At 45.0% G+C, this 25117-nt stretch overlaps 1 protein-coding gene across 1 annotated transcript in view; it reads left to right on the forward strand.

Moving 5' to 3' along the window:
• The window catches only part of LOC143767626 (uncharacterized), a 498682-nt gene that overhangs the window by 20858 nt on the left and 452707 nt on the right, over positions 1-25117 (forward strand). Inside the window, exons 7-12 of the mRNA XM_077256061.1 lie at positions 8834-8991; positions 16332-16481; positions 16611-16790; positions 16873-16996; positions 17080-17177; positions 17376-17466. Coding sequence (XP_077112176.1) covers positions 8834-8991; positions 16332-16481; positions 16611-16790; positions 16873-16996; positions 17080-17177; positions 17376-17466 — 801 coding nt within the window. The remainder of the gene's footprint in view (positions 1-8833; positions 8992-16331; positions 16482-16610; positions 16791-16872; positions 16997-17079; positions 17178-17375; positions 17467-25117) is intronic.

The raw sequence follows: 25117 nt of genomic DNA on the forward strand, positions 1-25117 counted from the left end.
GATCCTGACCGGGGGCCTCCCTGAGCTCCCCGGTCTTCTCCCACTCCATATGTGTGGCTCGGTGTACCGGAAGTGGTGTCAGCACGCGTCACTTCCGGGACTTTGTGTTCCAGTGGAGCACATCTGAACTTCCATCCAGGAACAGTGCTTGGTGTTCGTAGATGCCGCACCACCTGCACATGGACCCAGGAGGGGGAGGGGGAAACAACCCACTCTGGGGGCCGGCTATCGACCGCCATAAAACCTGCCCGAAGTCACCACAGAGGTAAGACTATCCTTCAGCATGGAAGGCAATTCATGTCCTGCATCTGCAGAGCCCAGCTCTGCCCCTGCCACAGTAAGTATATGAAGGGATGGGGTCCTCAGGTAGATAATTTAGGGGGTCCTTCTTGTCTGACACCTCTCTCCCTCTCGATCCAGGGAAACAAGTCTACCCCCAAAGCCACTATTAGGAAAAAGTACTGCATTTGTAATATAAAGCTACCCTCGCTATGAGATAAAAAGCTCTGCCAGTCATGCATCGACAAAGTAGTCAGAGCAGAGCAACCCTCCCTTTTGGAAGAGATTCGCTGTCTGGTCAAGCAGGAGGTGCAGTCTTCCCTGGTGGCTTTTACCCCTCCACCCCCTTCTCCAGGGAAGAAAAGGAAAATACAGGTTGAGGACTCTGAGTCTGAATCAGACCTATCCTACTCATCGTCCTCTGGTAGACGGGTTGAACCCGTGTCACTTAAGGCCTCTGAAGCCAGAAAATCTCTTTTCCTCGGAGTGGATTGAGGAGCTGGTATCTGCAGTACGCAGCACTATGGGACTGGAAGAGGAATCCGAGCCTCAGTCCATTCAGGACCAGATGTTTTGTGGGCTAAAAATGGGAAAACGTGTAGGGTTCAAGGTGCATGCTAATATACTTGACATGATTTCTCAGGAGTGGGAACTGCCGGAAAAACGCCTCAGCACCCCCTCAGAGATGAAACACAGATTCCCCCTAGAAGGTGAGTTAGATGGGATATTCCCAAAGTCGACGTACAGGGGGCAAGGGTTACGAAAAGAACCGCACTCCCATTTGAAGATTCTTTGCAATTGCAGGATCCATTGAAGGATCCAATGGACAGAAAAATAGTGAGTCTCTTGAAGAATTCCTGGGAGACCTCTACGGTTGCTTTAAAGGCTAACACTGCTTCCACCTGGGTAGCTAGAGCCCTCTCCGGCTGGTTAGAGGAACTAGAAACTCATATATCCCAGGGTACCTCCAGGGGTGAACTGTTAGACTCACTGCCTAGCCTCCTAAGGGCTACTAGGTTTTTAGGGGATGCTTCCATGGAATCCATCAGAGTTGCCGCCAGGTCACTTGTGCAATCCAACTCGGCTAGGAGAGCTCTCTGGCTCAAGATGTGGCCTGGTGACATCACCTTCAAAGCCAAGTTATGGCCATACCCTTTAAAGGAGAATGTCTTTGGGCCTTCCCTAGACGAGATCCTAGAAAAGGCCACCGATAAGAAAAGCCCTCCCGGAACAAAAAAACCCTAAAAAAACCTTTTTTTTCATGCCGCACAGCCTCAAACCTCCCAGAGGGGGAAGGGCAAGTCCGGGAGATGGAGCTATGCAGAAGGTGGGAGGAAGAATATTCTCATCCCCCAGCAACAGCAGTCCCAACAAGCCAAGAAGAGAAACGATGACTTCACCCCGGTGTGGGGGGGACTCTCAAGATATGTACATCAGTGGCAGAACATCACCAGTTGTCACTGGGTCCTCAATCTTATCAAGGAGGGCCTATTAATAGAGTTCATCTCCCCTGCACGGGGTCTGAAAGTCACTTCCCTTCCAACCCCACAAGATCAAACAGCGCTGCTAGTACTGTAGGTCTGAGAGACCTTGTAAGATCAAACGTGATCTCCCAGGTTCCAGAGTCGGAATGGGGTCTGGGCCACTACTCTCAACTGTTTCTGGTAGCCAAACCCTCAGGCGAGGCCTGTATCATTATAAATCTTAAGGGACTGAACCAACATATAAGATACCGCAGATTCAAGATGGAATCTGTAAGGTCAGCCATTCTGTTGATTGGGCCTCGCTTCTTTGTCGACCATCGACTCGAAAGATGCCTACTTCCATATTCCAATCCACCCGAGACACAGAAAATATCTCAGGTTTGCGGTACAGTAAGGTCGGCAGGTGGAACACTATCAGTTCAATGTCCTTCTGTTTGGCATCTCCTCAGCGCCAAGAATCTTCTCCAAGGTAATGGCAGAAGTAGTATCCTCTATCTGGAGTCGAGGCATCTGTATATTGCCTTACTTGGACAACTTGCTGATGGTAGCCTCCACCAAGACAGCCCTGGAATCTCATGTATCAAAGACCCTCGATATTTTAACATCTCTGGGGTGGATCCTGAACCTGAAAGTCTCAGCTACTGCCCTCCAAAACTAGGAATTTCCTAGGAGTACTCCTGAACAGGGCTGTGGAGTCGGAGTTAGTTTTGGTTGGAGTCGGAGTCAATAGAAATGTACCGACTCCGACTCCAGCTTTAAAAAAAAGTATTAATATTTCATAATTGAACTTTCATATGAATTTTATAAATGTTACTCAAATATATGTTCTATCAAACTATGAACAACAGTGATAAGCAGTTCTGCTGGAGATAGAGACATTTCTTACTTCTTGTGTGTCTGTTCTCCACTGCCCTTATCTAATCTTATACTTGGATAACCTCATGCTGCCCCAACCCCCCTACTTACAATGTATGAAACTGAAAGTGAAAATGTGTTGCAAATTCTTAATAGTAAAGCTCCTCCTCTAGACTAGATGTTTACTAGGTGTGCGTCTTCCAAGCATCTCACAGCTGCTACTCAGAAAAGGAAGACTGTAAGGAGTATTATCCTTTCAACAAACTTTGCATCAGTTAACTGTGAGTACATGAGGAATAACAGTATTACTGACCACTATATCAGTTGTACGACCTGGCAATAATTTTGTACATTTGTTTTTAGGAAAAACAATTGTCATTTGGATTGTGAATGCAGAATTAAAAACCTGAGAATGTCAAAGAAGCGTCACATTAAATCAGCTGTATTTGAACATTTTACCATCACTCAAGATAGAAAACATTATGTCTGTCAGTGTATGACAATTGATCCAGACGAAAACAAATGCTGTGAAGCCAAGATGGTGCATATTCAGGCAAAGATAAAAATGCTCCTACCAGAGCTTCTAATCTAAAGAGACATTTACAGCGCTTTCATCCAGAAGTACTGAAAGCAGTGGATGAGACTGCATCCAAACCAATGAACCAGTGCCCAGCTCTTCCAGCCAAACAAAGGAGCAGAGAACTTTGCAGCCATCAGTTGCAAGATATTTTGTCAGTGACAAAGTTACTGTGACAATGACAGTAGATACATTTAAAAAACAGATCATAGATCTTGTAAAGGATAGTGTGCCTATTTCATTATTTTCATGACCAGCTTTTATGTGACTGAATGGGGAAATGGTCGCAAGCTTGGTGTTTCTCTGGAGAGAGAGAATATTAGAAAATTAGTAATCGAAGAAACTTTTAAACAAAAGGAAAAACTTAAAAAAACTCTCAAAGGACGCTTTCTGTTTCTTAAAATGGATGCCTGCACACGTCAGAGTGAACTATTTTGCCATCAATGTCCGATTTGTTTGTGACAAAAATGAAATAGTTACCAAGACATTGGCTGTAAAAGACACCAAAGCTCATCACACCAGTGAGTTTCTCCATGTCTTGGTGGAAAAGGTTCTGCAAGACTATGAACTTAAAAAAGAGCAAGTTCTTTCTGTCGTAACTGACAATGCTTCAAATATGATAAGTACTATTAAGCTAATGAATGAAAGTAATGATGGTAACCAGCAGCTAGAAGAACATTCTGGGTCCGCAGACACAGAAATGTTTGAAATAGAGGAACACAGTATTGTAACTGAGGAGCAAACTGAAGTTGCTTCAGATGAACAGCAACATGATAGTTTAGATGATCTTGTTGAAACTGTGTCAATACGTTCTTTCATTCATCACATGCTCTGTGTTGTGCATACGCTACATTTGGCTATAAGAGACAGTCTGCAAGAAGGACATGCTGCTGCACTGATTGGCAAGGTGAGAAAATTGGCTACTGTTGCCATAACCCCTAAAGTTGACTCAATTTTGAAGAGACGTGCTGAAAAGGGGCAATTATTGATTAAGCCACACGATGGGGCAGTACTTACTTAATGATTCAGTGCTTGGTTGAACTGAAAACCTTTCTTGTAGACATGGCTAACCCTCAACTGACGCTAAATGAAAGTCAGTGGAATCAGGTGACTGAGCTGGAAAAATTGCTAGAGCACCCATTTACAGTGACTAAAAAATTACAAGTAGAGGACTTAACTCCAGGTATTTTCTTAAAGGAGTGGAAGAACCTGATGTTTTGCCTGTCACAAACAGGAGGGTTAATTGCAAGTGGCATTGCTACATCACTGAAATGGAGAGAGGAGCTACTATTACAAAATAACATTCTTTTGGCAGCTGTTTATGTAGACCCAATGCATCGGATTCTTCTAGATGATCCACAGCTAACTAAAGGAAAAGAAGCTCTGTTTGAAATAGCAGTAAGGATGAAAGGGTTGCAGAACAGTCAGAAGGAACAAGAAGAATTTGGTCATCCTGCCACATCTTCACCCTCATCAACTGATGAAGAATTTAATTTCGAAAAATATTTGGATCACAAGGACCGTGCAAAGCGTTCCCACATAGAAGAGTCATCCCCATCAAAGAACACAGCCAGTACATTTCAGCAGAATTTTTCATGTGCACTAAAAGAAATTGAGAAATGTCACCGTTCATCAAAAATAACAGCGCAACAAGCGATTCCTCTGTATCCTGACATTGTCAGAGATGTTGCCCGAGTGGTTACTGCTTTGCCACCAACCCAAGTTAGTGTAGAGAGGTTGTTCTCTGCTCTCAAAATAATTAGATCAGATTTGAGGGCATCCATGAAGGAGGATCTGACAGAGGCAATACTTTTTCTGAGGACAAATTTATAGATTTCTTCTTATTAACTGCATAACAGTGTTTATTACATATTTACTTACAAGAGTTTAGAAAAGTTTATAAAAGTTATTTGCTATATTCTAATTGTATTCTAATAAATATAGTTTTTGCTCTAAGTGATCTGATTACTTATATGATGGTGAGAAACTGAATAAGCACGATGTTAATATTTTACAACAGTAAATTTATTGTTACGAATTGGCCATTTATGAAGGAGTCAGAGCCGGAGTCGGAACCTGATAAAATCCAGGAGTCGGAGTCGCAACTGTGGCTTACCGACTCCACAGCCCTGCTCCTGAAATCTACAAAACAGATGTCTTTCCTTCCAGAAGACCACCATCTGACCTTAATAACCAAGGTCAAGAGGTTCAGAGACATGAGGTCCCCTACACTCCGAGAAGGCATGACGCTCTTGGGCTGGCTACATGAAAGCCTGCATCCAATCGGTAACCTGGGCTCAGGCCCACTCCAGAGTCCTTCAAGCTCATATTTTAGGGAACTGGAACAGCCATCCCAGTTCTCTAAACAGAAAGCTACACACGCCGGGTTCGAGTAAGAGCCTCTGGCATGGTGGATAAATTCCAGAAACCTCCACAGAGGTGTGAGCTGGACTCAGGTCCCGCTAACTACAATTACATCAGATGCCAGCAGGAGGGGCTGGGGAGCCATGATAAACAATATCCCTTTCCAAGGACTCTGGGACCAGACAACAAGCGTGAAGTCGTCCAATTTCAGAGATTTAAAAACTGTAGAGGAAGCCCTTCTGGCAGCAGGTCGCCAGATCGCTGGACAACACATCTGAATATATTCGGACAACATGACTGAAGTTGCTCATATCAAGCATCAAGGCAGTACAATGTTCAACAACCTAAAAAGTATTTCCGCTCGAATATTCTGCAGAGGTGAAAAACACCCACTGTCGCTGACAGCAGTTCATTTGAAAGGCTCTTCCAACACCCAGGCAGACTTTGAGTCGCCAAGACATCCAGCCGGGGGAATGGAGGTCTAAAAGTCGGAGCTTCAAAATACTGCTAGACAGGTGGGGCCTACCAGAAATAGATCTTTTTGCATCTCACCAAAACACGCAGGTCGAAGACTTCTTCTCCCTAAACCCCAAAGACCATTCCTGGGGAGTAGATGCTTTGACGCAGAATTGGGACTTTCACTTGGCCTATGCTTTCCCACCAGTTCCAATTCTGGCGAAGGTTCTACGGAAAATCCGAGAAGAACAGACCGCAACTATCTTGATAGCCCCATTATGGTCAAGAAGAATTGATCTACCGGTGGACGGCCAGTAGAAAATGACCTCCTCTCACAGGGGACAATTTATCACTTGGATCCTCAGAAGTGGAACCTAGCGGCTTGGTTACTGAGGCCCAGGTAATGAGAGCCAAAGGGCTGTCGGACCCAATAACAGCTACTCTACAAAAGTCCAGAAAGCCAGTAACAAACGCTATCTACAATAAGGTCTGGAAAAAAATTTAATCCTTCTGCCTCCCTAACCTACTAGATCCCCTTAGCCTAAATGTGTCACAAATTCTAGATTTTCTACAAAAGGGCTTAGAGATCAGCCTTAGGCCTAGCACCCTAAAGGTCCAGGTCTCAACATTGGCCCTCAGAATGAACCCTAAGAGACAGCTGGTGGTTCCCTCATGGGATCTTAACTTGGTGCTACAAGGGCTTACAGGTCCACCATTTGAACCTTTGTCTTCCTGTTCTCCTCAAAATCTTACTTACAAAACGGTTTTCCTGGTGGCTATAATCACGGCTAGTAGGGTAGGGGAACTACAAACCCTATCGATAAGGGAGCCCTATTTGTCAATTAGAGACGATTCCATGGTCCTTCATCTTGACCCTTCTTTTCTTCCAAAGGTAGTCTCTGAATTTCAGCATTCCCAGGAAATCGTCCTACCATCTTTTTGCCAAAATCCAGTAAACTTGAAGGAGGAAAAATTCCACACCTCGAAGTCTGATGTATTGTTCTACATTACTTAGAACAAACCAACTCTTGCAGAATCTTGCAGATCTGTTTGTCCAACTGTCTGGTCAAGATCTAGTCTTTGGCCGGAAAATACTCCAGGCCGTTGTCCCACCCTAGCGCCAAATTAGTTGGTATTCCTCCGTATGGCGTCGTGGAAGGTGACTAGAGAAAATAGAATTAGACTTACCGGTAATTTGGTTTCTAGGAACCTTCGACAGCGCTAATTTCCTCCCTATCTTCCTGGATAAAAATCTGGGATTCAGAAGGTAAACCGCTGCTATGGTTTTCAGTTATAAGTCACTGGGAGGTGGGAGGGTCTTTTAATCTTTGTGTTTCCTGTCCTCCATCAGGGCAAAGAGGCAACCTCTGTATGCCATCGTGGAAGGTTCCTAGAAACCAAATTACTGGTAAGTCTAATTCTATTTTTTTCCATTGACAGATGATAGACCGGAGTAGAGACTTGTTTTTTGTTAGATGAGTAGAAGTTTTTATTGGTATTATTTTTACCTACCGTATTTTCCGGCGTATAAGACGACTGGGTGTATAAGACGACCCCCCAACTTTTCCAGTTAAAATATAAAATCTTCTTAAAAGTCGGGGGTCTTCTTATACACCGTATGTCGTCTTATAGGGCCGTGACTAATGTGCCTTTTGGGAAGGGGGGGAGTGATCCTGATGACGAGGGGGCGTCTCACAGGAAAGTGAGTATCTCCCATTACCTGATCGTAGCGCTGCATATCCCCCATTACCTGATCGTAGCGCTGCAGCGTGGGGTCTCTGTGCTGGGAGCGGCGGCTTCTTCTCCGCTTTGTGCCGCGTGGGTGCTGTGGGGCGGCGGCTCCTCTTCTGCAGTGTGGGGCCTCTGTGCTGTGGGGCGGCGGCGTATCTTCATGCATTCGGGGCTCTTCCGGCATCTCATTAAAGCCTGGAGGCCCCGCCGGCAGCTCCATCGGTGTAATGCGGTGGCCTCCGGGAAAATGGCCGCTGCTCAGATTCAGATCTCGTCCCGAGATCTCGGGAGACGAGATCTGAATCTGAGCAGTGGCCATTTTCCCGGAGGCAGCTCAATAGGTATTATGCGGTGGCCTCCGGGAAAATGGCCGCTGGGGGCGGCGCATGCTCAGACTCAGATCTCGTCCCGAGATCTCGGGACACGAGATCTGAATCTGAGCAGCGGCCATTTTCCCGGAGGCCATCGCATTGTACTGATTGAGCTGCCGGCGGGGCCTCCGGGCTTTAACGAGATGCTGGAGGAGCCCCGACTGCATGAAGATACGCCGCCGCCCCACAGCACAGAGGCCCCACACTGCAGAAGAGGAGCCGCCGCCGCCCCACAGCACAGCCGCCGCCGCTCTCAGCACAGAGACCCCACGCTGCAGCGCTACGATCAGGTAATGGGGTATAGTCCACGCACTTTCCTGTGAGACGCCCCCTCGTCGTCATCAGGACCACTCCCCACCCACCATCCACCATATACACCGGTGTACAAGGCGATACCCGGCGTATAAGACGACCCCCGACTTTTAAGAAGATTTTCAGGGGTTAAAAAGTCGTCTTATACGCCGGAAAATACGGTACATAACATTGTTTGATGGCTTTTTATTCCATATTTGGGAGAAAGAATGAACAAACAATTGAACACCACGCTCTACTGGTTCATCCTATAATGTTTTCTATTAGACTGTGAACTGTCATTGTCTCGGTGAATGATTCAATATTTTACATAACTTACCATTTTTACAAACAGTTTAAGTAGAAATGTTAAAAAATGAAAAATCAAGAATATTTTATTGAAAGATAGGTTTTATTCTTAACAGATGACTGTACGAGGAGATCAGAGGGACAGCTGACATCATCAATTTTTAAATCTGATGATCTTGAGATCCCACAGGATACAATTGAAGTGACTGCCATTACTCCAGATATGCCATCATCTCTTCACAGCAAAGATCTGTCATCTGATCCTTTGAAACAGGTCCTGTCTACTGATTCATTACCAACTACTAAGGAAAATCAAAGTCACAATGTAAACCTTAAAAAACCAACTGCTCTGAAAGCAAAGAAGCCATTTTCACCTTCAGAATATGGAAATGGTTTTCCCCTCGAAAATTCTTTTCTTAAGATTCACACAGCAAGGAATAGATTTTCCTGTTCAGAATGTGGGAAATGTTTTAACCAGAAATCAACCTTGGTTAAGCACCAAAGAACTCACACAGGGGAGAAGCCATTTTCATGTTCAGAATGTGGGAAATGTTTTACACAGAAACCAAACTTTGTAAAGCACCATAGAACTCACACAGGGGAGAAGCCTTTTTCCTGTTCAGAATGTGGGAAATGTTTTAACCAGAAATCAATTTTGATTAACCACCAGAGAACTCACACAGGTGAGAAGCCTTTTTCATGTTCAGAATGTGGGAAATGTTTTAACCAGAAATCACATTTTGTTATGCACCAGAGAACTCACACAGGGGTGAAGCCTTTTTCATTTTTAGAATGTGGGAAATGTTTTAACCGTAAAACGCATCTTGGTAGACACCAGAGAACCCACACAGCGTAGAAGACATTTTCTTGTTCAGAATGTGGGAAATGTTTTGTGATGAAATCATCACTTCTTAGGCACCTGAGCAGTCACACAAGGTAGAAGCCTTTGTGATGTTCAGAATGTCAATGTTGTAGCTGAGAAAAAATGCACCTTCTCAAAGGAGTTGTCATTCCTTATGTTTGACCTCATTAAAATAAAATCAGTCATACTCACCATTAGGGTTGAAACCCGACTGTCTCGAAAGTCGGATCGTGTGAAATCAGCCGATTATTGTGAAAAGTCGGGGGGCCGACCGAAACACGAAACCCAATGCAAGTCAATGGGGATTTTTTTTTTTTTTTTTTTTTTTTCTCTCTCTCTCTCTCTCTCTCTCTCTCTCTCTCTCTCTCTCTCTCTCTCTCTCTCTCTCTCTCTCTCTCTCTCTCTCTCTCTCTCTCTCTCTCTCTCTCTCTCTCTCTCTCTCTCTCTCTCTCTCTCTCTCTCTCTCTCTCTCTCTCTCTCTCTCTCTCTCTCTCTCACATTCCTCGGACTGTGTAAATCGCTACATCCAAAACGGTAAGATGGCGTTCATACCCCTGTGACGCCGCAGAAAGCAAGACAAGACCTATGTCATCACGATGCCCACACTCCTTCATTGGCTGAAAAAATGGCGGTAACAGCGTCATACGAAACGCGACTTTGGCGCGAAGATCGCCGACCGCATGGCCGATCCCAGCGATCACGAAACCCGACTTTGCCAAAAGTCAACGACTTATGAAATTGATCGATCCGTTTCGCTCAACCCTACTCCCCATCCTTGCCAGTGCTGTTCCCAGCGGTGTCAGAACTCACGTTCCCAGGGCTTATGTGAGGTTGTTACATCACACGAGCCCTGCACCCATTCAAGGCCAGCTTCACTGTTCCGCTTTCAGATGTGTTGAACATCAACAGGAATCCAAGGGTTTGGCTGCTCTCTAATTTCATTTTAATATTCGACTTGGTCAAAGGTGGTGACAGTGATACCATCGCTGATTGGGTGCCGGGCTCACATTGCATAACAACCTCATGTTCACCACGTGCTGACACCTCTGGAAGGGCATCTGTATGGGAGTTTTGTATAATTGTTATTATTTTAACAGGATGAAACCTGAGGAATGAGAAGGGTATATATTTATAGGTTCCTTGTGAAAGTATTTGGCCCCCCTGGAACTTTTCAACCTTTTCCCACATATCATGCTTCAAACATGAAGATGTCAAATGCAAATTTTTGGTGAAGAATCAACAACAAGTGGAACACAATTGTGAAGTTGAACGAAATTTATTGGTTATTTTACATTTTTGTGGAAATTCAAAAACTGAAAAGTGGGGCGTGCAATATTATTCGGGCCCCTTTACTTTCAGTGCAACTGTCTCACTCCAGAAGTTCATTGTGGATCTCTGAATGATCCAATGTTGTCCTTAATGCCTAATGATGATAAATATAATCCACCTGTGTGTAATCAAGTCTCTGTATACTGTAAATGCACCTGCTCTGTGATAGTCTCAGGATTCTGTTTGAAGAATAGAGAGCATCATGAAGACCAAGGAACACAACAGGCAGGTCCGTGATACTGTTGTGGAGAAGCTTAAAGCCGGATTTGGATACAAAAAGATTTCCAAAACTTTAAACATCCCAAGGAGCACTTTGCAAGCGTGCAATATTATTGGGCCAATTTAACTTAAAACTTTGTTGCGCCACCTTTTGCTGTTATTACAGCTGCAAGTCGCTTGGTGTCTCTATCAGTTTTGCACATCGAGAGACTGAAATTCTTGCCCATTCTTCCTTGAGCTCAAGCTCAGTGAGGTTTGATGGAGGTCGTTTGTGAACAGCAGTTTTCAGCTCTTTCCACAGACTCTTGATTGGATAGAGGTCTGGACTTTGGCTTGGCCATTCTAACACCTGGATATGTTTATTTGTGAACCATTCCATTGTAGATTTTGCTTTGTTTGGGATCATTGTCTTGTTGGAAGACAAATATCAGTCTCAGGTCTTTTGCAGACTCCAACAGGTTTTCTTCAAGAATGGTTCTGTATTTGGCTCCATCCATCTTCCCATCAATTATAACCATCTTCCCTGTCCCTGCTGAAGAAAAGCAGGCCCAAACCATGATGCTGCCACCACCATGTTTGACAGTGGGAATTGTGTGTTCAGGGTGATGAGCTGTTGCCTTTACGCCAAACATATCGTTTGGCATTGTTGCCAAAAAGTTTGATTTTGGTTTCATCTGACCAGAGCACCTTCTTCCACATGTTGGGTGTGTCTCCCATTTGGCTTGTTGTAAACTTTAAACAACACTTTTTATGAATATCTTTGAGAAATGGCTTTCTTCTTGCCACTCTTCCATAAAGGCCACATTTGTGCAGTGTACGACTGATTGTTGTCCTATGGACAGACTGTCCCACCTCAGCTGTAGATCTCTGCAGTTCATCCAGAGTGATCATGGGCCTCTTGGCTGCATCTCTGATAAGTCTTCTCCTTGTTTGAGATGAAAGTTTAGAGGGACGGCCCGGTCTTGGTAGATTTGCAGTGGTATGATACTCTTTCCATTTCAATATGATCACTTGCACAGTGCTCCTTGGGATGTTTAAAGTTTTTAAAATCATTTTGTATGCAAATAGTGTATATATACAGTACAGACCAAAAGTTTGGACACATCTTCTCATTTACCTCTTGAAGCTGATGAAGAGAATGCAAAGAGTGTGCAAAGCAGTTATCAAAGCAAAAGGTGGCTACTTTGAAGAACCTAGAATATTAGACATAATTTTAGTTGTTTCACACTTTTTTGTTAAGTATATAATTCCACATGTGTTAATTCATAGTTTTGATGCCTTCAGTGTGAATGTACAATTTTCATAGTCATGAATATACAGAAAAATCTTTAAATGAGAAGGTGTGTCCAAACTTTTGGTCTGTACGGTGTGTGTGTGTGTGTGTGTATATGTATGTATATGTATGTATATGTGTGTATATATATATATATATACATATACATATATATATATATATATATATATATATATATATATATATATATATATATATATATATATATATATATATATATATATATATATATATATATATATATATATATACTATATGGTGGCCCGATTCTAACGCATCGGGTATTCTAGAATATGTATGTATAACACAGCCACATAGTAAATAGCACAGAGACGTACCATATAACACAGACCGAGCATTGTATAACTCAGCCCACGTAGTATATAACACAGCCAACGTAGTATATAGCACAGCCCACGTAGCATATAGCACAGCGACGTAGTATATAACACAGCCCATGCAGTATATAACACAGCCCACGTAGTATATAGCAATGTGGGCACCATATCTCTGTTAAAAATAAAAAAAAAATTAATATAGTTATATACTCACTTTCGGGCGGCCCCCGGATCCAGGCCATGCCTTTAGCGATGCTCGTCGCGACGCTCCGTTCCCAGTAATGCCTTGCGGCAATAACACGTGATGATGTAGCGGTCTCGCAAGACCGCTACTTCATGTCCGGTCATTGCCGCAATGCATTCTTGGGACCGGAGCGTCGCGAGGATCGGGAAAGGCTGGCGCGGATGATGGAAGGTGAGAATATAATGTTTTTTTAAATTATTTTTAACAATATATGTTTTTACTATTGATGCTGCATAGGCAACATCAATAGTAAAAAGTTGGGCACACTTACACGTTTAAGAGGTCGGTGCTGGAGGCCCCATTATTCACTATGTGGAGTGTGGCTCTGCGGGTGGAGGTCGGTGCTGGAGGCTCCATTATTCACTATGTGGTGTGCGGCTCTGCGGGTGGAGGTTGGTGCGGAAGGCCCCATTATTCTCTATGTGGAGTGCGGCTCTGCGGGTGGAGGTTGGTGCTGGAGGCCCCATTATTCTCTATGTGGTGTGCGGCTCTGCGGGTGGAGGTTGGTGCTGGAGGCCCCATTATTCTCTATGTGGAGTGCGGCTCTGCGGGTGGAGGTCGGTGCTGGAGGCTCCGTTATTCACTATGTGGAGTGCGGCTCTACGGGTGGAAGTCGGTGCTGGAGGCTCCGTTATTCTCTATGTGGAGTGCCGCTCTGTGGGTGGAGGTCGGTGCTGGAGGCTCCATTATTCTCTGTGGAGTGCGGCTCTGTGGGTGGAGGTCGGTGCTGGAGGCTCCATTATTCTCTATGTGGAGTGCGGCTCTGTGGGTGGAGGTCGGTGCTGGAGGCTCCATTATTCTCTATGTGGAGTGCGGCTCTGCGGGTGGAGGTCGGTGTTGGAGGCTCCATTATTCTCTATGTGGAGTGCGGCTCTGCGGGTGGAGGTAGGTGCTGGAGGCTCCATTATTCTCTATGTGGAGTGCGGCTCTGTGGGTGGAGGTTGGTGCTGGAGGCTCCATTATTCTCTATGTGGAGTGCGGCTCTGCGGGTGGAGGTCGGTGCTGGAGGCTCCATTATTCCCTATGTGGAGTGCGGCTCTGAGGGTGGAGGACGGTGCTGGAGGCTTCATTATTCTCTATGTGGAGTGCGGCTCTGCGGGTGGAGGACGGTGCTGGAGGCTCCATTATTCCCTATGTGGAGGGCGGCTCTGAGGGTGGAGGTCGGTGCTGGAGGCTCCATTAGTCTCTATGTGGAGTGCGGCTCTGTGGGTGGAGGTCGGTGCTGGAGGCTCCATTATTCTCTATGTGGAGTGCGGCTCTGCGGGTGGAGGTCAGTGCTGGAGGCTCCATTATTCTCTATGTAGAGTGCGGCTCTGCAGGTGGAGGTAGGTGCTGGAGGCTCCATTATTCTCTATGTGGAGTGCCGCTCTGTGGGTGGAGGTCAGTGCTGGAGGCTCCATTATTCTCGGTGGAGTGTGGCTCTGCGGGTGGAGGTCGGTGCTGGAGGCTCCATTATTTTCTATGTGGAGTGCAGCTCTGTGGGTGGAGGGTCCACACCAGAACTGTAGCACGTTAAGACCCCAATATCCACAGGTGTCCCTTCTAATTGGGGGGAAACTATCCCCTCTAATAATCCTCGGATAGTTCTGACAAACACGGAAAAGTGCCCCTTTATGGAGCTGACAGAAAGTCTGTTTAGTCACTTTAGCTTCATAGTATCAGCTCTAATCCAATGGTGAGAGAGCGATTTACCCTGAAGAGTCACAGATTGTGGGGTTGTTATAAAATGTTATATTTAGGGGGTTTGTGTTGTCTCCTTATAAGAATCACAATGGTTTTGTTCCTTTTCCGTTAATAGATACAAATGACCCAACTGTGAAATACAGGAACCAAGGAAACCTGGATTAATCTCATAGTACGTGGCCCCTTTATTGGCCTCCACACTGTATAATGTTCCCACAGTATCCTCCACACAATATGATAGTACAAGAAACCCCACACAATCTGCTACCACCCAAACCACTAGGTAATAACTCCTCCCTTATCCCCATTCTTGATGCCTTACAGTGCCACCTTCTTGGTTCCCCCAGTACATCCATCCTCAATTTTATTTTAGCTTTTGTCTCTTTCATGTAATACCATATATACTTGTGTATTAGCCGAGTTTTTCATCACTTTTTTTTGTGCTGAAAACACCCCAATCGTGGTCCCAGAAAGCCGGAGGGGGAGTGGAGGTCAGCGGGTCACAGAGGCAGGAGCCGGTGGCTGTGGCTAAAGCCTGAGCCGCTGCTGTAGTAGCTCACAGTGCCAGCCGCCGACTTCCAGCCATACATCGTACTCGCCTACCGGCGCGCCCTCGGTGCTGGCACTGCATCTCGTTCCGGCCCCCTACACCTGGAGCTCTTCCTACTGATTGATCACATGGGACCGCTCACTAAGATAATGAATATGCAGGCCTTTCCACTCCCATAGGTGTAGGCGCATATTAATTACCTAATGAGCAGGGCCACGTGATCGCTCAGTACTGGAAGAACTCCAGGCTCCGGTGGCCGGAATGATGCAGGATGCTCAGGTAGGTGAGAGGGATGTGTTTGCTCTTTTTAATAAAAAAAAAAAAAAAAGGCATGCATAGGGATAAGGAGCCATGCATATCAGGATCGGGATGAGGGGACAATGTATACCTGGCTTATACTCGAGTCAATAAGCTTACCCATTTTTTGTGTCAAAAGTAGGTGCCTCGGCTTATACTCAAGTATATATGTTATATGGAATCCAAAGCAAAAATGCTAAAAAATAAAAATGAAAAAAACCTATCCTGAAAACAATACACTGTACATGGAGGCATTAGTATTAGATAACTCCTGTCTTGTTGTTCTTACAAACCAGCTTTTATAAAAGCCTCAAACTTCAGTGTGTGAATCAGACCTGAGATCTAACGTGATAGAAGATTACAGTGCGGGGAAGACTGGAAACCTTCATATAGACGGCCGGTGGGGATGGAGTCAGTGACGGACTCTGGCCAAATCTGTTTCTAGAGCAGTAGTAGAAGATGAAGATGTCGTCCTCATCATGAAGTAGTTATTTCTCCTGTCACGTGTAATGAATATCTCCTGCAGTATTGCTAATGCCGATTCCAGGGTCGGTAAATGAGAGGAGAATTAGCGTTATGGAAGATGAGTCTATGAGAAACGTATTCAGCTGCCGACTCCAAGGAAGAAACTGCTTGTTGTCTGTGGCCGAAATATATAGGTTTTATTAGTTGATGTAAAGAAGAAAACTAAATACTGTAAAATAATAAATCTCCTCATATGTTTCCCTTATTATCTCCAGTAATTGTATTATTACACAGGATTTTTATGATGTTACATCGGCTCATCTTCTCATTCAGGTCTCTACAATATCGTATCCTCTCAGTGAAGATCTTCTATATAAGAGAATTTTTTTGACTTGCCCATCAAGGATGAATATGGACAGAGATAAGATGGCAGAGAGGATGTTACACCTTACCCTAGAGATCCTTTTCCGGCTTACTGGAGAGGTGAGAGATTCTGATGACGTCACATTACATCATTCTTATCTATGGGAATAACAGATGGACAGAACTAGAGAGGTGAGGACTCTGGAAATTTCTGTAGTGAGATTTATTAATGTGTCTCTCCATAACCAGGATTACACAGTGGTGAAGAAGACCTCTAGTGAGCGCTGTCAGGACCCTGTGTCTGAGGGATGGGGAAGAACCCTGAGCCCAATCACAGGGCCTCCACCTCACCCCCTGATACATGAGGACATCAATGACCAGAAGATCCTAGAACTCGCCTACAAGATGATTGAGCTGCTGACTGGAGAGGTGACACTGCTGGGAATGCTGGGACATTATACACTAACGCTATGAAGGGATCGGGGGGGATAACAGTATCATTGTATGTCAGGTTCCTATAAGGTATCAGGATGTCGCTGTCTATTTCTCCATGGAGGAGTGGGAGTATTTAGAAGGACACAGAGATCTGTACAAGAAAGTCATAATGGAGGTTCCCCAGCCCCTCACATCACCAGGTAATAGACAGGACTAAATACACACGGCCTATAATTATCTGTATGTAAAGAATGAATTCAGTCCCTGTATGTGTTTCCCCCAGATCTATCCAGTAAGAGGACAACACCAGAGAGATGTCCCCGTCCTCTTCTTCCACAGGACTGTAAACAAGAAGATCCGAATGTTCCTCAGGATCATCAGGTAGATGGAGAGAAATTGTCAGGAGATCTCCCCTATGATGTGTAGACTGCTGTGAAGGTCTTGTGCTCAGTCTTGTTTTATCCACCAGTATTATACGTTTTATACTTGTGTAATGAGAACAGTGGAGATGGCAGGATTAGAGCTGATCATAGATGTGACTTCTCCATCGGTCTGTGACTTTTACAATATTTGTTTCAGGGTGAAGATCTGACCCATATTAATACTACAGAGACATATGTGAGGGGTGATGAGCGGTGTAAAGAGGAGATTCCTACATATGACTACCCAGGTGAGTAGTAACCACTAAATCCAGAGAAGTCACAGATTCTTCTCAGTCACCGGCTGTGGCTGCTTTATCGGTGGTGTAGTCCGGCTATATTACCATGATCACCATTTTGCCTCTAGGACATAACATTCTCCTTCATCCAAAACTGTTCAAATGACTTTGGGCATGAAAAGCCCTTTTCTATAGAACCTATAGCCTGGAGGATCCACCTACCCCCTTGGTTTAGGAGACGCTGACTTATCTGCCCAGATCTGTAAACTACAAAGCCAAACTGCGTACGTAGAAAGTTTTGACAAGGTAGAAAATCACTTGAGGAAAATTGTTATAATGGTCCTGTAAGAGAAAGCTGAGGGTAATGATGCTGTTGGCTTCCTAGAATCCTGATACTGGATGAATCTCCCTTCTCTCCCTTCTGTGCTGCTGAATGTGATCATATGGTCTCTACAAGACCAGGTCCAGTCTTTCTGGCCAAACTTCGCTTTTATGATCAACAACATTAAATGTGCAGTGAGGCTAAGAGTGAATCTCTGTACAATAACAGCAGAGTTTCCCTTTATCCTGACTTTTCAATTTTTTTTTTTTTATAACTGACTAACTTCAAGAAGGATCGTGATCATTCACACCTGCAGGAGATGTGTTAGCTCGAGCCCTGGTTTCATGGATTCACTCCACGTCATTAAAATCTGAAAAGGAATTCAGATTACTGCACAATCTCTCCTAAAATGGGGGGCACTAATATTTTCTGTCCTCTTCTGTACAGGACTCATAGTAGCGTCAATGGTACACTATAAATGAGTGCAACTCTGTTTAGGCTATGTGCACACTGTGCTTTATCCCGCAGCGGAATTGATAAATCTGCAGGGCAAAACCACTGCGGTTATCCCTGCAGATTAATCGCGGTTTGTTTTGCGATTTCCGCTGCGGGATTACTCCTGTACTATTGACGCTGCATATGCAGCATCAATAGTAATGTTAAAAATAATAAAAATTGGTTATACTCACCCTCTGATGTCCGGATCTCCTCGGCCATGTGACCGCGACGTCACCACAGGTCCTGTTCGCACAGCAACTCTGACCGGACGGCCACGTGCAGCGCTGAGAGGTGAGTATAGCATCATTTTTTATTTTAATTCTTTTTTTTACACACAAATATGGTTCCCAGGGCCTGGAGGAGAGTCTCCTCTCCTCCACCACGGGTACGACCCGCACATTATCCGCTTACTTCCCGCAACGTGGGCACAGCCCCATGCGGGAAGTAAGCGGATAAATGCATTTCTATGGGTGCACAATCGCTGTGATTCTGCACAAAGAAGTGACATGCTGCGGGTTGTAAACCGCTGCATTTCTGCGCGGTTTTTCCCGCAGCATTTGCACTGCAGTTTGCGCAAAGTGTGAAAATGGCCTAAATGTTCTCCTGTATGATAGTTTGATTGTGGTGAGATCGCCCTGCCTCAGTTATGAGTCTTTTACTCCGTGGTAGCCCTTAACCCCTTTCTGACATTAGACGTACTATCCTGTTGAGGTGGGGTGGGCCCGTATGACAATCGACGGTATAGTACGTCATATGACGTCTATCAGCCGAGCTCACGGGGGGATCTCGGCTGGGTCTCAGCTGATAATCACAGCTCACATCCGGCACTATGTGCCAGGAGCGGTCACGGACTGCTCCTGGCACATTAACCCTGAGAACACTGCGATCAAACAAACACCGCTGAAAACGTCATCTTGTCCTGCAAAATAACGAGCTGCCATACAGCTTCATCAGATAAAAAAATAAGTTATAGCTCTCAGAATAAAGCGATGCAAAAACAATTACTTTTTATATTAAATAGTTTTTATTGTATAAAAGCGCCAAAACACGGGGGGCGTGGCTATGTAGTCCAGGAGGAAGGACGCACCTTTGGAGAGCTCCGACCATCCTGAATAGATCCTGCCGTGGATTCCCCTGATATACCGGCTGCACAGGCTGGAGAGGAACCCTCAAGATCCCAGGAGACTGGCGACCCCTGGAAACGGCGGTTTTGAAGCCCAGAGACGCTGGGAAGTGAAGTGGCCTGGACGGGCAGTGTGATCCCTGGGCTGCGGCGGCCATCTTGGGCGCGTGTTCCACTATACAGGGAAGCGGCGCCGGCGGTTGCTGGAGCCGGATATAGCTCCTCTGAAGAGAGCGGGCACCTGCGCTGGGACGGGAGCGCTGTGGAACATTGAAATACAGGTGCTGGGTCCGGAGCGGCGTGCGGCACCCGGGAGGCGGCAGCAATTACTGCAGCGTGCTCTCCAGCAGCAAGGAGAGCGACGCTCCATATTAAGACAGCGGTGCAAGCTGGGAGGTGAGCGCTTATAATAATAATAAAGGGGTAGTGCGGTGTGTGCCCTGGAAAATTGGGCCCTGCACCCCCCCTTGTCTTACAAGCCCCTATTTGTGCCATAAACTTTGAGAGGGATTAACCCCTCCCTCTCTGCTGTGCTGCCTGTGGAGGCTGTGGGCTGCTCTGGGACGTAGTGCCTATTAACCCCTGTGCTGCTGCTTTTGTGAACATCTGAAAGCTCCCTTGCCTGGCTGATGATCTTCCTAGGAGCCACCTCAGTATTTAATATTGGCAGATCAGTTATTGGAGAATAGACCAGCTATAACTATGTGTGATCCTTCTGTGGGGTCCTCCTGCTAACCGCCATGCAACATTCTAAAGGAGCGGGGGCTGCTGAGAAATTAAAGAAATATTCCAGAGAAAGCACCCCTGATAATGTGCGCACTCTCAGAAATAATTCTACGCAGCACCAACGCAAAAATTATCCGCCTGACAGTAATGAGGAGGGAGAACAAGACGAACTAACTCTCAAACAAGCGTCTGAGCAACTGATGCAGGCCATTTCCCTCACTAGATCCTCTCTTACTGAGAAAATAGAGGACGTACATACTGAAGTTGGTCGCTTGCGACATGACATGCAGGCTATGAGAGGGCGCATCTCGGAGGTTGAAACGAGAGTGTCACAGATAGAGGACACCATTACCCCTATGGAAGCTAAGTTATCAAAGGCCACCGGGTCCGTGAACGCCTGGAAACAAAAAGCAGATGACTTGGAAAATAGACTGCGCCGTAATAACATTCGAATAATTGGCTTGCCGGAGCGCACAGAGGGTCAGCAGCCTGAACAATTTCTAGAAGACTGGCTGAAAACTTCCTTGGGAGATGGATTCTCCTCAACGTTTTCTGTGGAGAGGGCCCATAGAGTACCAACGAGGCCTCTCCCCGCTGGAGCCCCTCCCCGGCCTTTCTTGGCGCGTCTTCTCAATTGCAGGGACAGAGATGCGATACTCCGCCTGGCGAGGCAGAAGGGCCCTATTAAATTCAATAACGCCACTATATCGATTTTCCCGGATTTCTCTATGGAGCTCCAAAAGCAGCGAGTTCGATTTGTGGAAGTTAAGAAGCGGCTCAGGGATAAAGGCATCCTCTACTCCATGCTCTACCTGGCTCGGCTCCGTGTTGTCCATGAGGGTTCTTCCCTGTTTTTTACAGATCCGGCGGAGGTAGCCGAATGGTTACGTACATACAAGGCGTCTACTGTGCCGGACTCCTGAGCAATCTCTCTTATCCAATGGCAATACAAATGAAGCTCTCCGTACAGGGTGTTGAGCTTACCAACAATACCGAACACTGACTCCAGTGAGGGTATCCCCTTTTTTGATTGACTGTAGGAGTGAAGGATTAAACTCCTCTACTGTTCAAGTTTTATTTTATTTTGGTTTTTATACCAGTTTTGACTTTTTGATGTGTTTAATAGTCGCCATTGATAATTCTGTGCTCTGCGTGGTGCTCCTGATCTCTACACGAGCTATGGTGCATAATATTCCTTTTCTCAGGTGTGGCTATGGGGTCTGAGATTGTGTGTATGACTTGGAATGTACGGGGAATTAAGACTCCTCGTAAAAAAATCAAGGTATTTTCACAGATTAAGCGATATCACCCCCATTTTGTAGCACTAGTAGAGACACATTTGACCAGGGACACAGCTAAGTGTACACAAAAGCCATAGGTGCAGTGGTCCCTCCATGCATTTCATACCAGCTACTCAAGAGGGGTCTCTCTGCTAATTCATAGAAGTGTTAGATGGGAGGCTAGAGAGGCAAGACGAGATCCCGAAGGTCGCTTCGTTTTCGTACACGCTTTTATTAATACTCGGGAATATGTGATACTGTGTATTTATAATCCACCCCCAGCTAATATATCAGTTCTCCGTATGGCAATGGGATTCTCCCTAAATTATCCTGACGCTAGTATTATTTGTATGGGAGATTTTAACTTAGTCATGGATAGTTCCTTAGATAAATTAAGACTGGGGGAGGGGATGTCTGGAGGCCCGTCTGTTCAATCCTCTTCTCCGTTGGCACTGTTTATGGGTGGTAGCGGATGGCTGGACCTATGGAGAATTCGTCACCCTGGGTTAAAGGATTACACTTGCCACTCGTCAACTAGGCAGTCTCTGTCTCGTATAGATTACATATTTGGGTCTAGTGATCTGGCATTAAGGGTAGATAGTATTGAGCATGGCAATAGGGGAATATCGGACCACAGTCCAGTTATTCTTAAACTTAAATATGGTCAGATAAATAACTTTATACCCTGGAAATTGAATCCCTTCTGGCTGAAATTAATAGATTCTAGTGATAGAACGGTGGATCAGTTGAACTGTTTTATCCTCACCCACTCGGATCCCTCAAATCTTGGTCTGTTCTGGGATACTTTGAAAGCATATCTAAGGGGATGTCTGTCCTCCACTATTTCCTATATTAAAAGAATAACGGCGGGAAGGGATGATGAGATGGAGCGACAGTTGAAGGAATCTGAGGCCGCCTATGTAACTAACCAAACTAGTGGCAACAGGGTAGCATGGCTCACCTCCCAAAGACTATATACCCAACATATAGACACAAAATCCAAACGTAAATTGTTTTTTACCCGCCAATCATATTTCGAATTGGGGAATCAAGCCAGTAAGCTATTGGCCTTTTTAGTACGCCAACACAACACATCCAATGCAGTATTGCAGATTCGGGCACCTGATGGTTCATTGGTATCCTCTACTGAGGAGATCCTCCAGTGTTTTCATGATTACTATAAATCTTTATACAAGTCTAATAGTGGTCTTGGTGTTCCTGAATGTGCAGACTATTTATCGGACATAGTGTTCCCCTCATTGAATCCAGTTCAGCAAGCCTTTATGGAGGCGGAGTTTACTTTGGAGGAGGTTGAGCAAGCTATAATGGACATGGCCACCGGGAAAGCCCCTGGACCTGATGGGTTCCCTATTGAGTTGTATAAGAAATATCGAGGTCAATTGGCACCACTTTTATTGAAAGTACTTAGGAATATATGGGAGGGAGAGACGATGCCCGAAACATTCTATGATGCAAACATTATTGTACTTAAAAAAGAAGGGAAGGATCCTTTGGAATGTGGATCGTATCGCCCCATATCACTAGTAAACGTAGATTACAAAATTTTCACCAAAATATTGGCCACTAGGCTAAATACGCTCATATTGGACCTTATACACCCAGATCAAACTGGTTTTATGCCCGGGAAAAGTACTTCTATCAATATCAGACGAGTCCAATCGGTGATTCAGTACAGCTCTCTAGAGCCGGACAATGGTTGGGCGCTGGCATCACTAGATACGGCCAAGGCATTTGACTCTCTCGAGTGGCCTTTCCTTTCCGCGTGTCTGCAGAAGTATGGTTTTGGAGGAAAATTTATTAGGGGAATAGACAAGCTGTACAAGAATCCCAAAGCGCGTATAATCGTAAATAATTCCATCTCTGATTCTTTTACATTACACAGGGGAACCAGACAGGGATGCCCTTTATCCCCAGCTCTCTTCGCCCTTGCGATAGAGGCTTTAGCAATATGCATAAGATCCTCCAAGGATATCAAGGGAATAAATATTGCAGATCGTATGGATACCATTGGCCTATATGCTGATGATATGATAATATTTATGGATAAAATAGAAGAAACTCTACCACAAGTGATAGCAACCATAGATAAATTTAGCAAATTTTCCGGCCTATATATAAATTGGGATAAATCTGCCCTGATGCCTCTATCTCATACTGCGGCTCCCTGTCTCGGGATTCCCACGTCGCTACCTGTGGTTTCCAACTTTAAATATCTGGGTATTCATATGTCTCAATATAGTCGGTTAGACCTACAACAAAACATTTACCCACTGCTGGATTTGGTCAAGTCGAAATTTATAACATGGAGTAGACTCCCCCTCTCAGTCGCAGGCCGCATTAATTTAATTAAGATGATACTGCTTCCCAAACTCAATTATTGTTTTCAACATAGTGCTGTACCAATACCCAAGTCATTTTTCGCAAAATTAAACTCCTTAATTACATCCTTTATATGGGGAAAGGCCAGACCCAAACTCAAACTATCTATTTTACAGAGACCGAAAAAGGGGGGTGGGGCGGCTTTACCAGACCTCTATTTGTACTACCTTGCCGGGCAGGCTAAGGCGATAAGTAAGTGGATGCCTGATAGCTCACTACCTAATTCTGAGAGTCATTTAATTCATTCTGCCCAGATTAATTGTCCACTGGGATTCTTGGAGATGGAGAAAGTTGGTACTTGTCGTCTGTTACCTATGCTCCGGCTGGCGAGACTGATATGGAGACAAATAAAAAGAATTATTAAATTTATGGATATCGTAGCCGAGATGCCACTGTGGAACAATGGTTATATACCTGAACTACTAAATCATCCATCCACTGATTTCTGGATCTCTCACGGTGTTCTCTCAGTAAACGATATACATAACCAGGGGATTTTTGTAACCTTTGAACAACTGCGAAATAATTACAACATCCCTAGGTCTCAATTCTTTAGGTATTTACAACTAAGGTCTGCTTTCCAATCACACATACGAAATGTGGGTACGGGTCGGGAGATCTCTTCTTTGCCTTTAATAGGTATCCTCAAATCGCAGGGTCCTCAAGGACTTATATCCTCTCTATATACATATCTGCTATCCATGGGAGATGGGTCGGTCATCAGCTCTGTCAAGGGGAAATGGGAGGAACTCCTTCCTGATGTACTGGGAGAGGAATGGGAGGATATTCTTGAATCTTCAACTAAAGTTTCCCCTTCAATTAATAATAGAATGACCCAGTTATATATTATATATCAGGCCTATTTAACCCCGACGCGACTCTTTAAAATGGGCCGCCTACATTCGTCAGATTGCTTACGATGTCATGTGCCCGATGCTGATTTTGTTCATATGATTTGGAGGTGCCCTGTAGTTCTTCACTACTGGAGAGAGGTGACGACACTATTAACATCGTTATTGTCGATCCCTGTCCCGCTTGAACCGTTAACCTGTTTGTTCGGGGTGTGGGACATGGAGGCATGGGATCGCTACACTGGGATCTTTCTCCGAGAGACACTCTTTTTGGCAAGGAAGGTATTGGCGTTAAGATGGATGGGTGGCTTCCCCCCTACCCTTAGAGTTTGGATCGATCTGGTGAATTCAATTATCCCATATGAAAAAACAATGTATCAAAATAGAGGATGTCCAGGTAAATTTGAGAAGATATGGGGCAGATGGAACTCCTCTTGTCATACTCTATAGTCTGCACTGACTA

The sequence above is a fragment of the Ranitomeya variabilis genome, chromosome 4, assembly GCF_051348905.1.
Source record: "Ranitomeya variabilis isolate aRanVar5 chromosome 4, aRanVar5.hap1, whole genome shotgun sequence".
NCBI classification, from domain to species: domain Eukaryota; kingdom Metazoa; phylum Chordata; class Amphibia; order Anura; family Dendrobatidae; genus Ranitomeya; species Ranitomeya variabilis.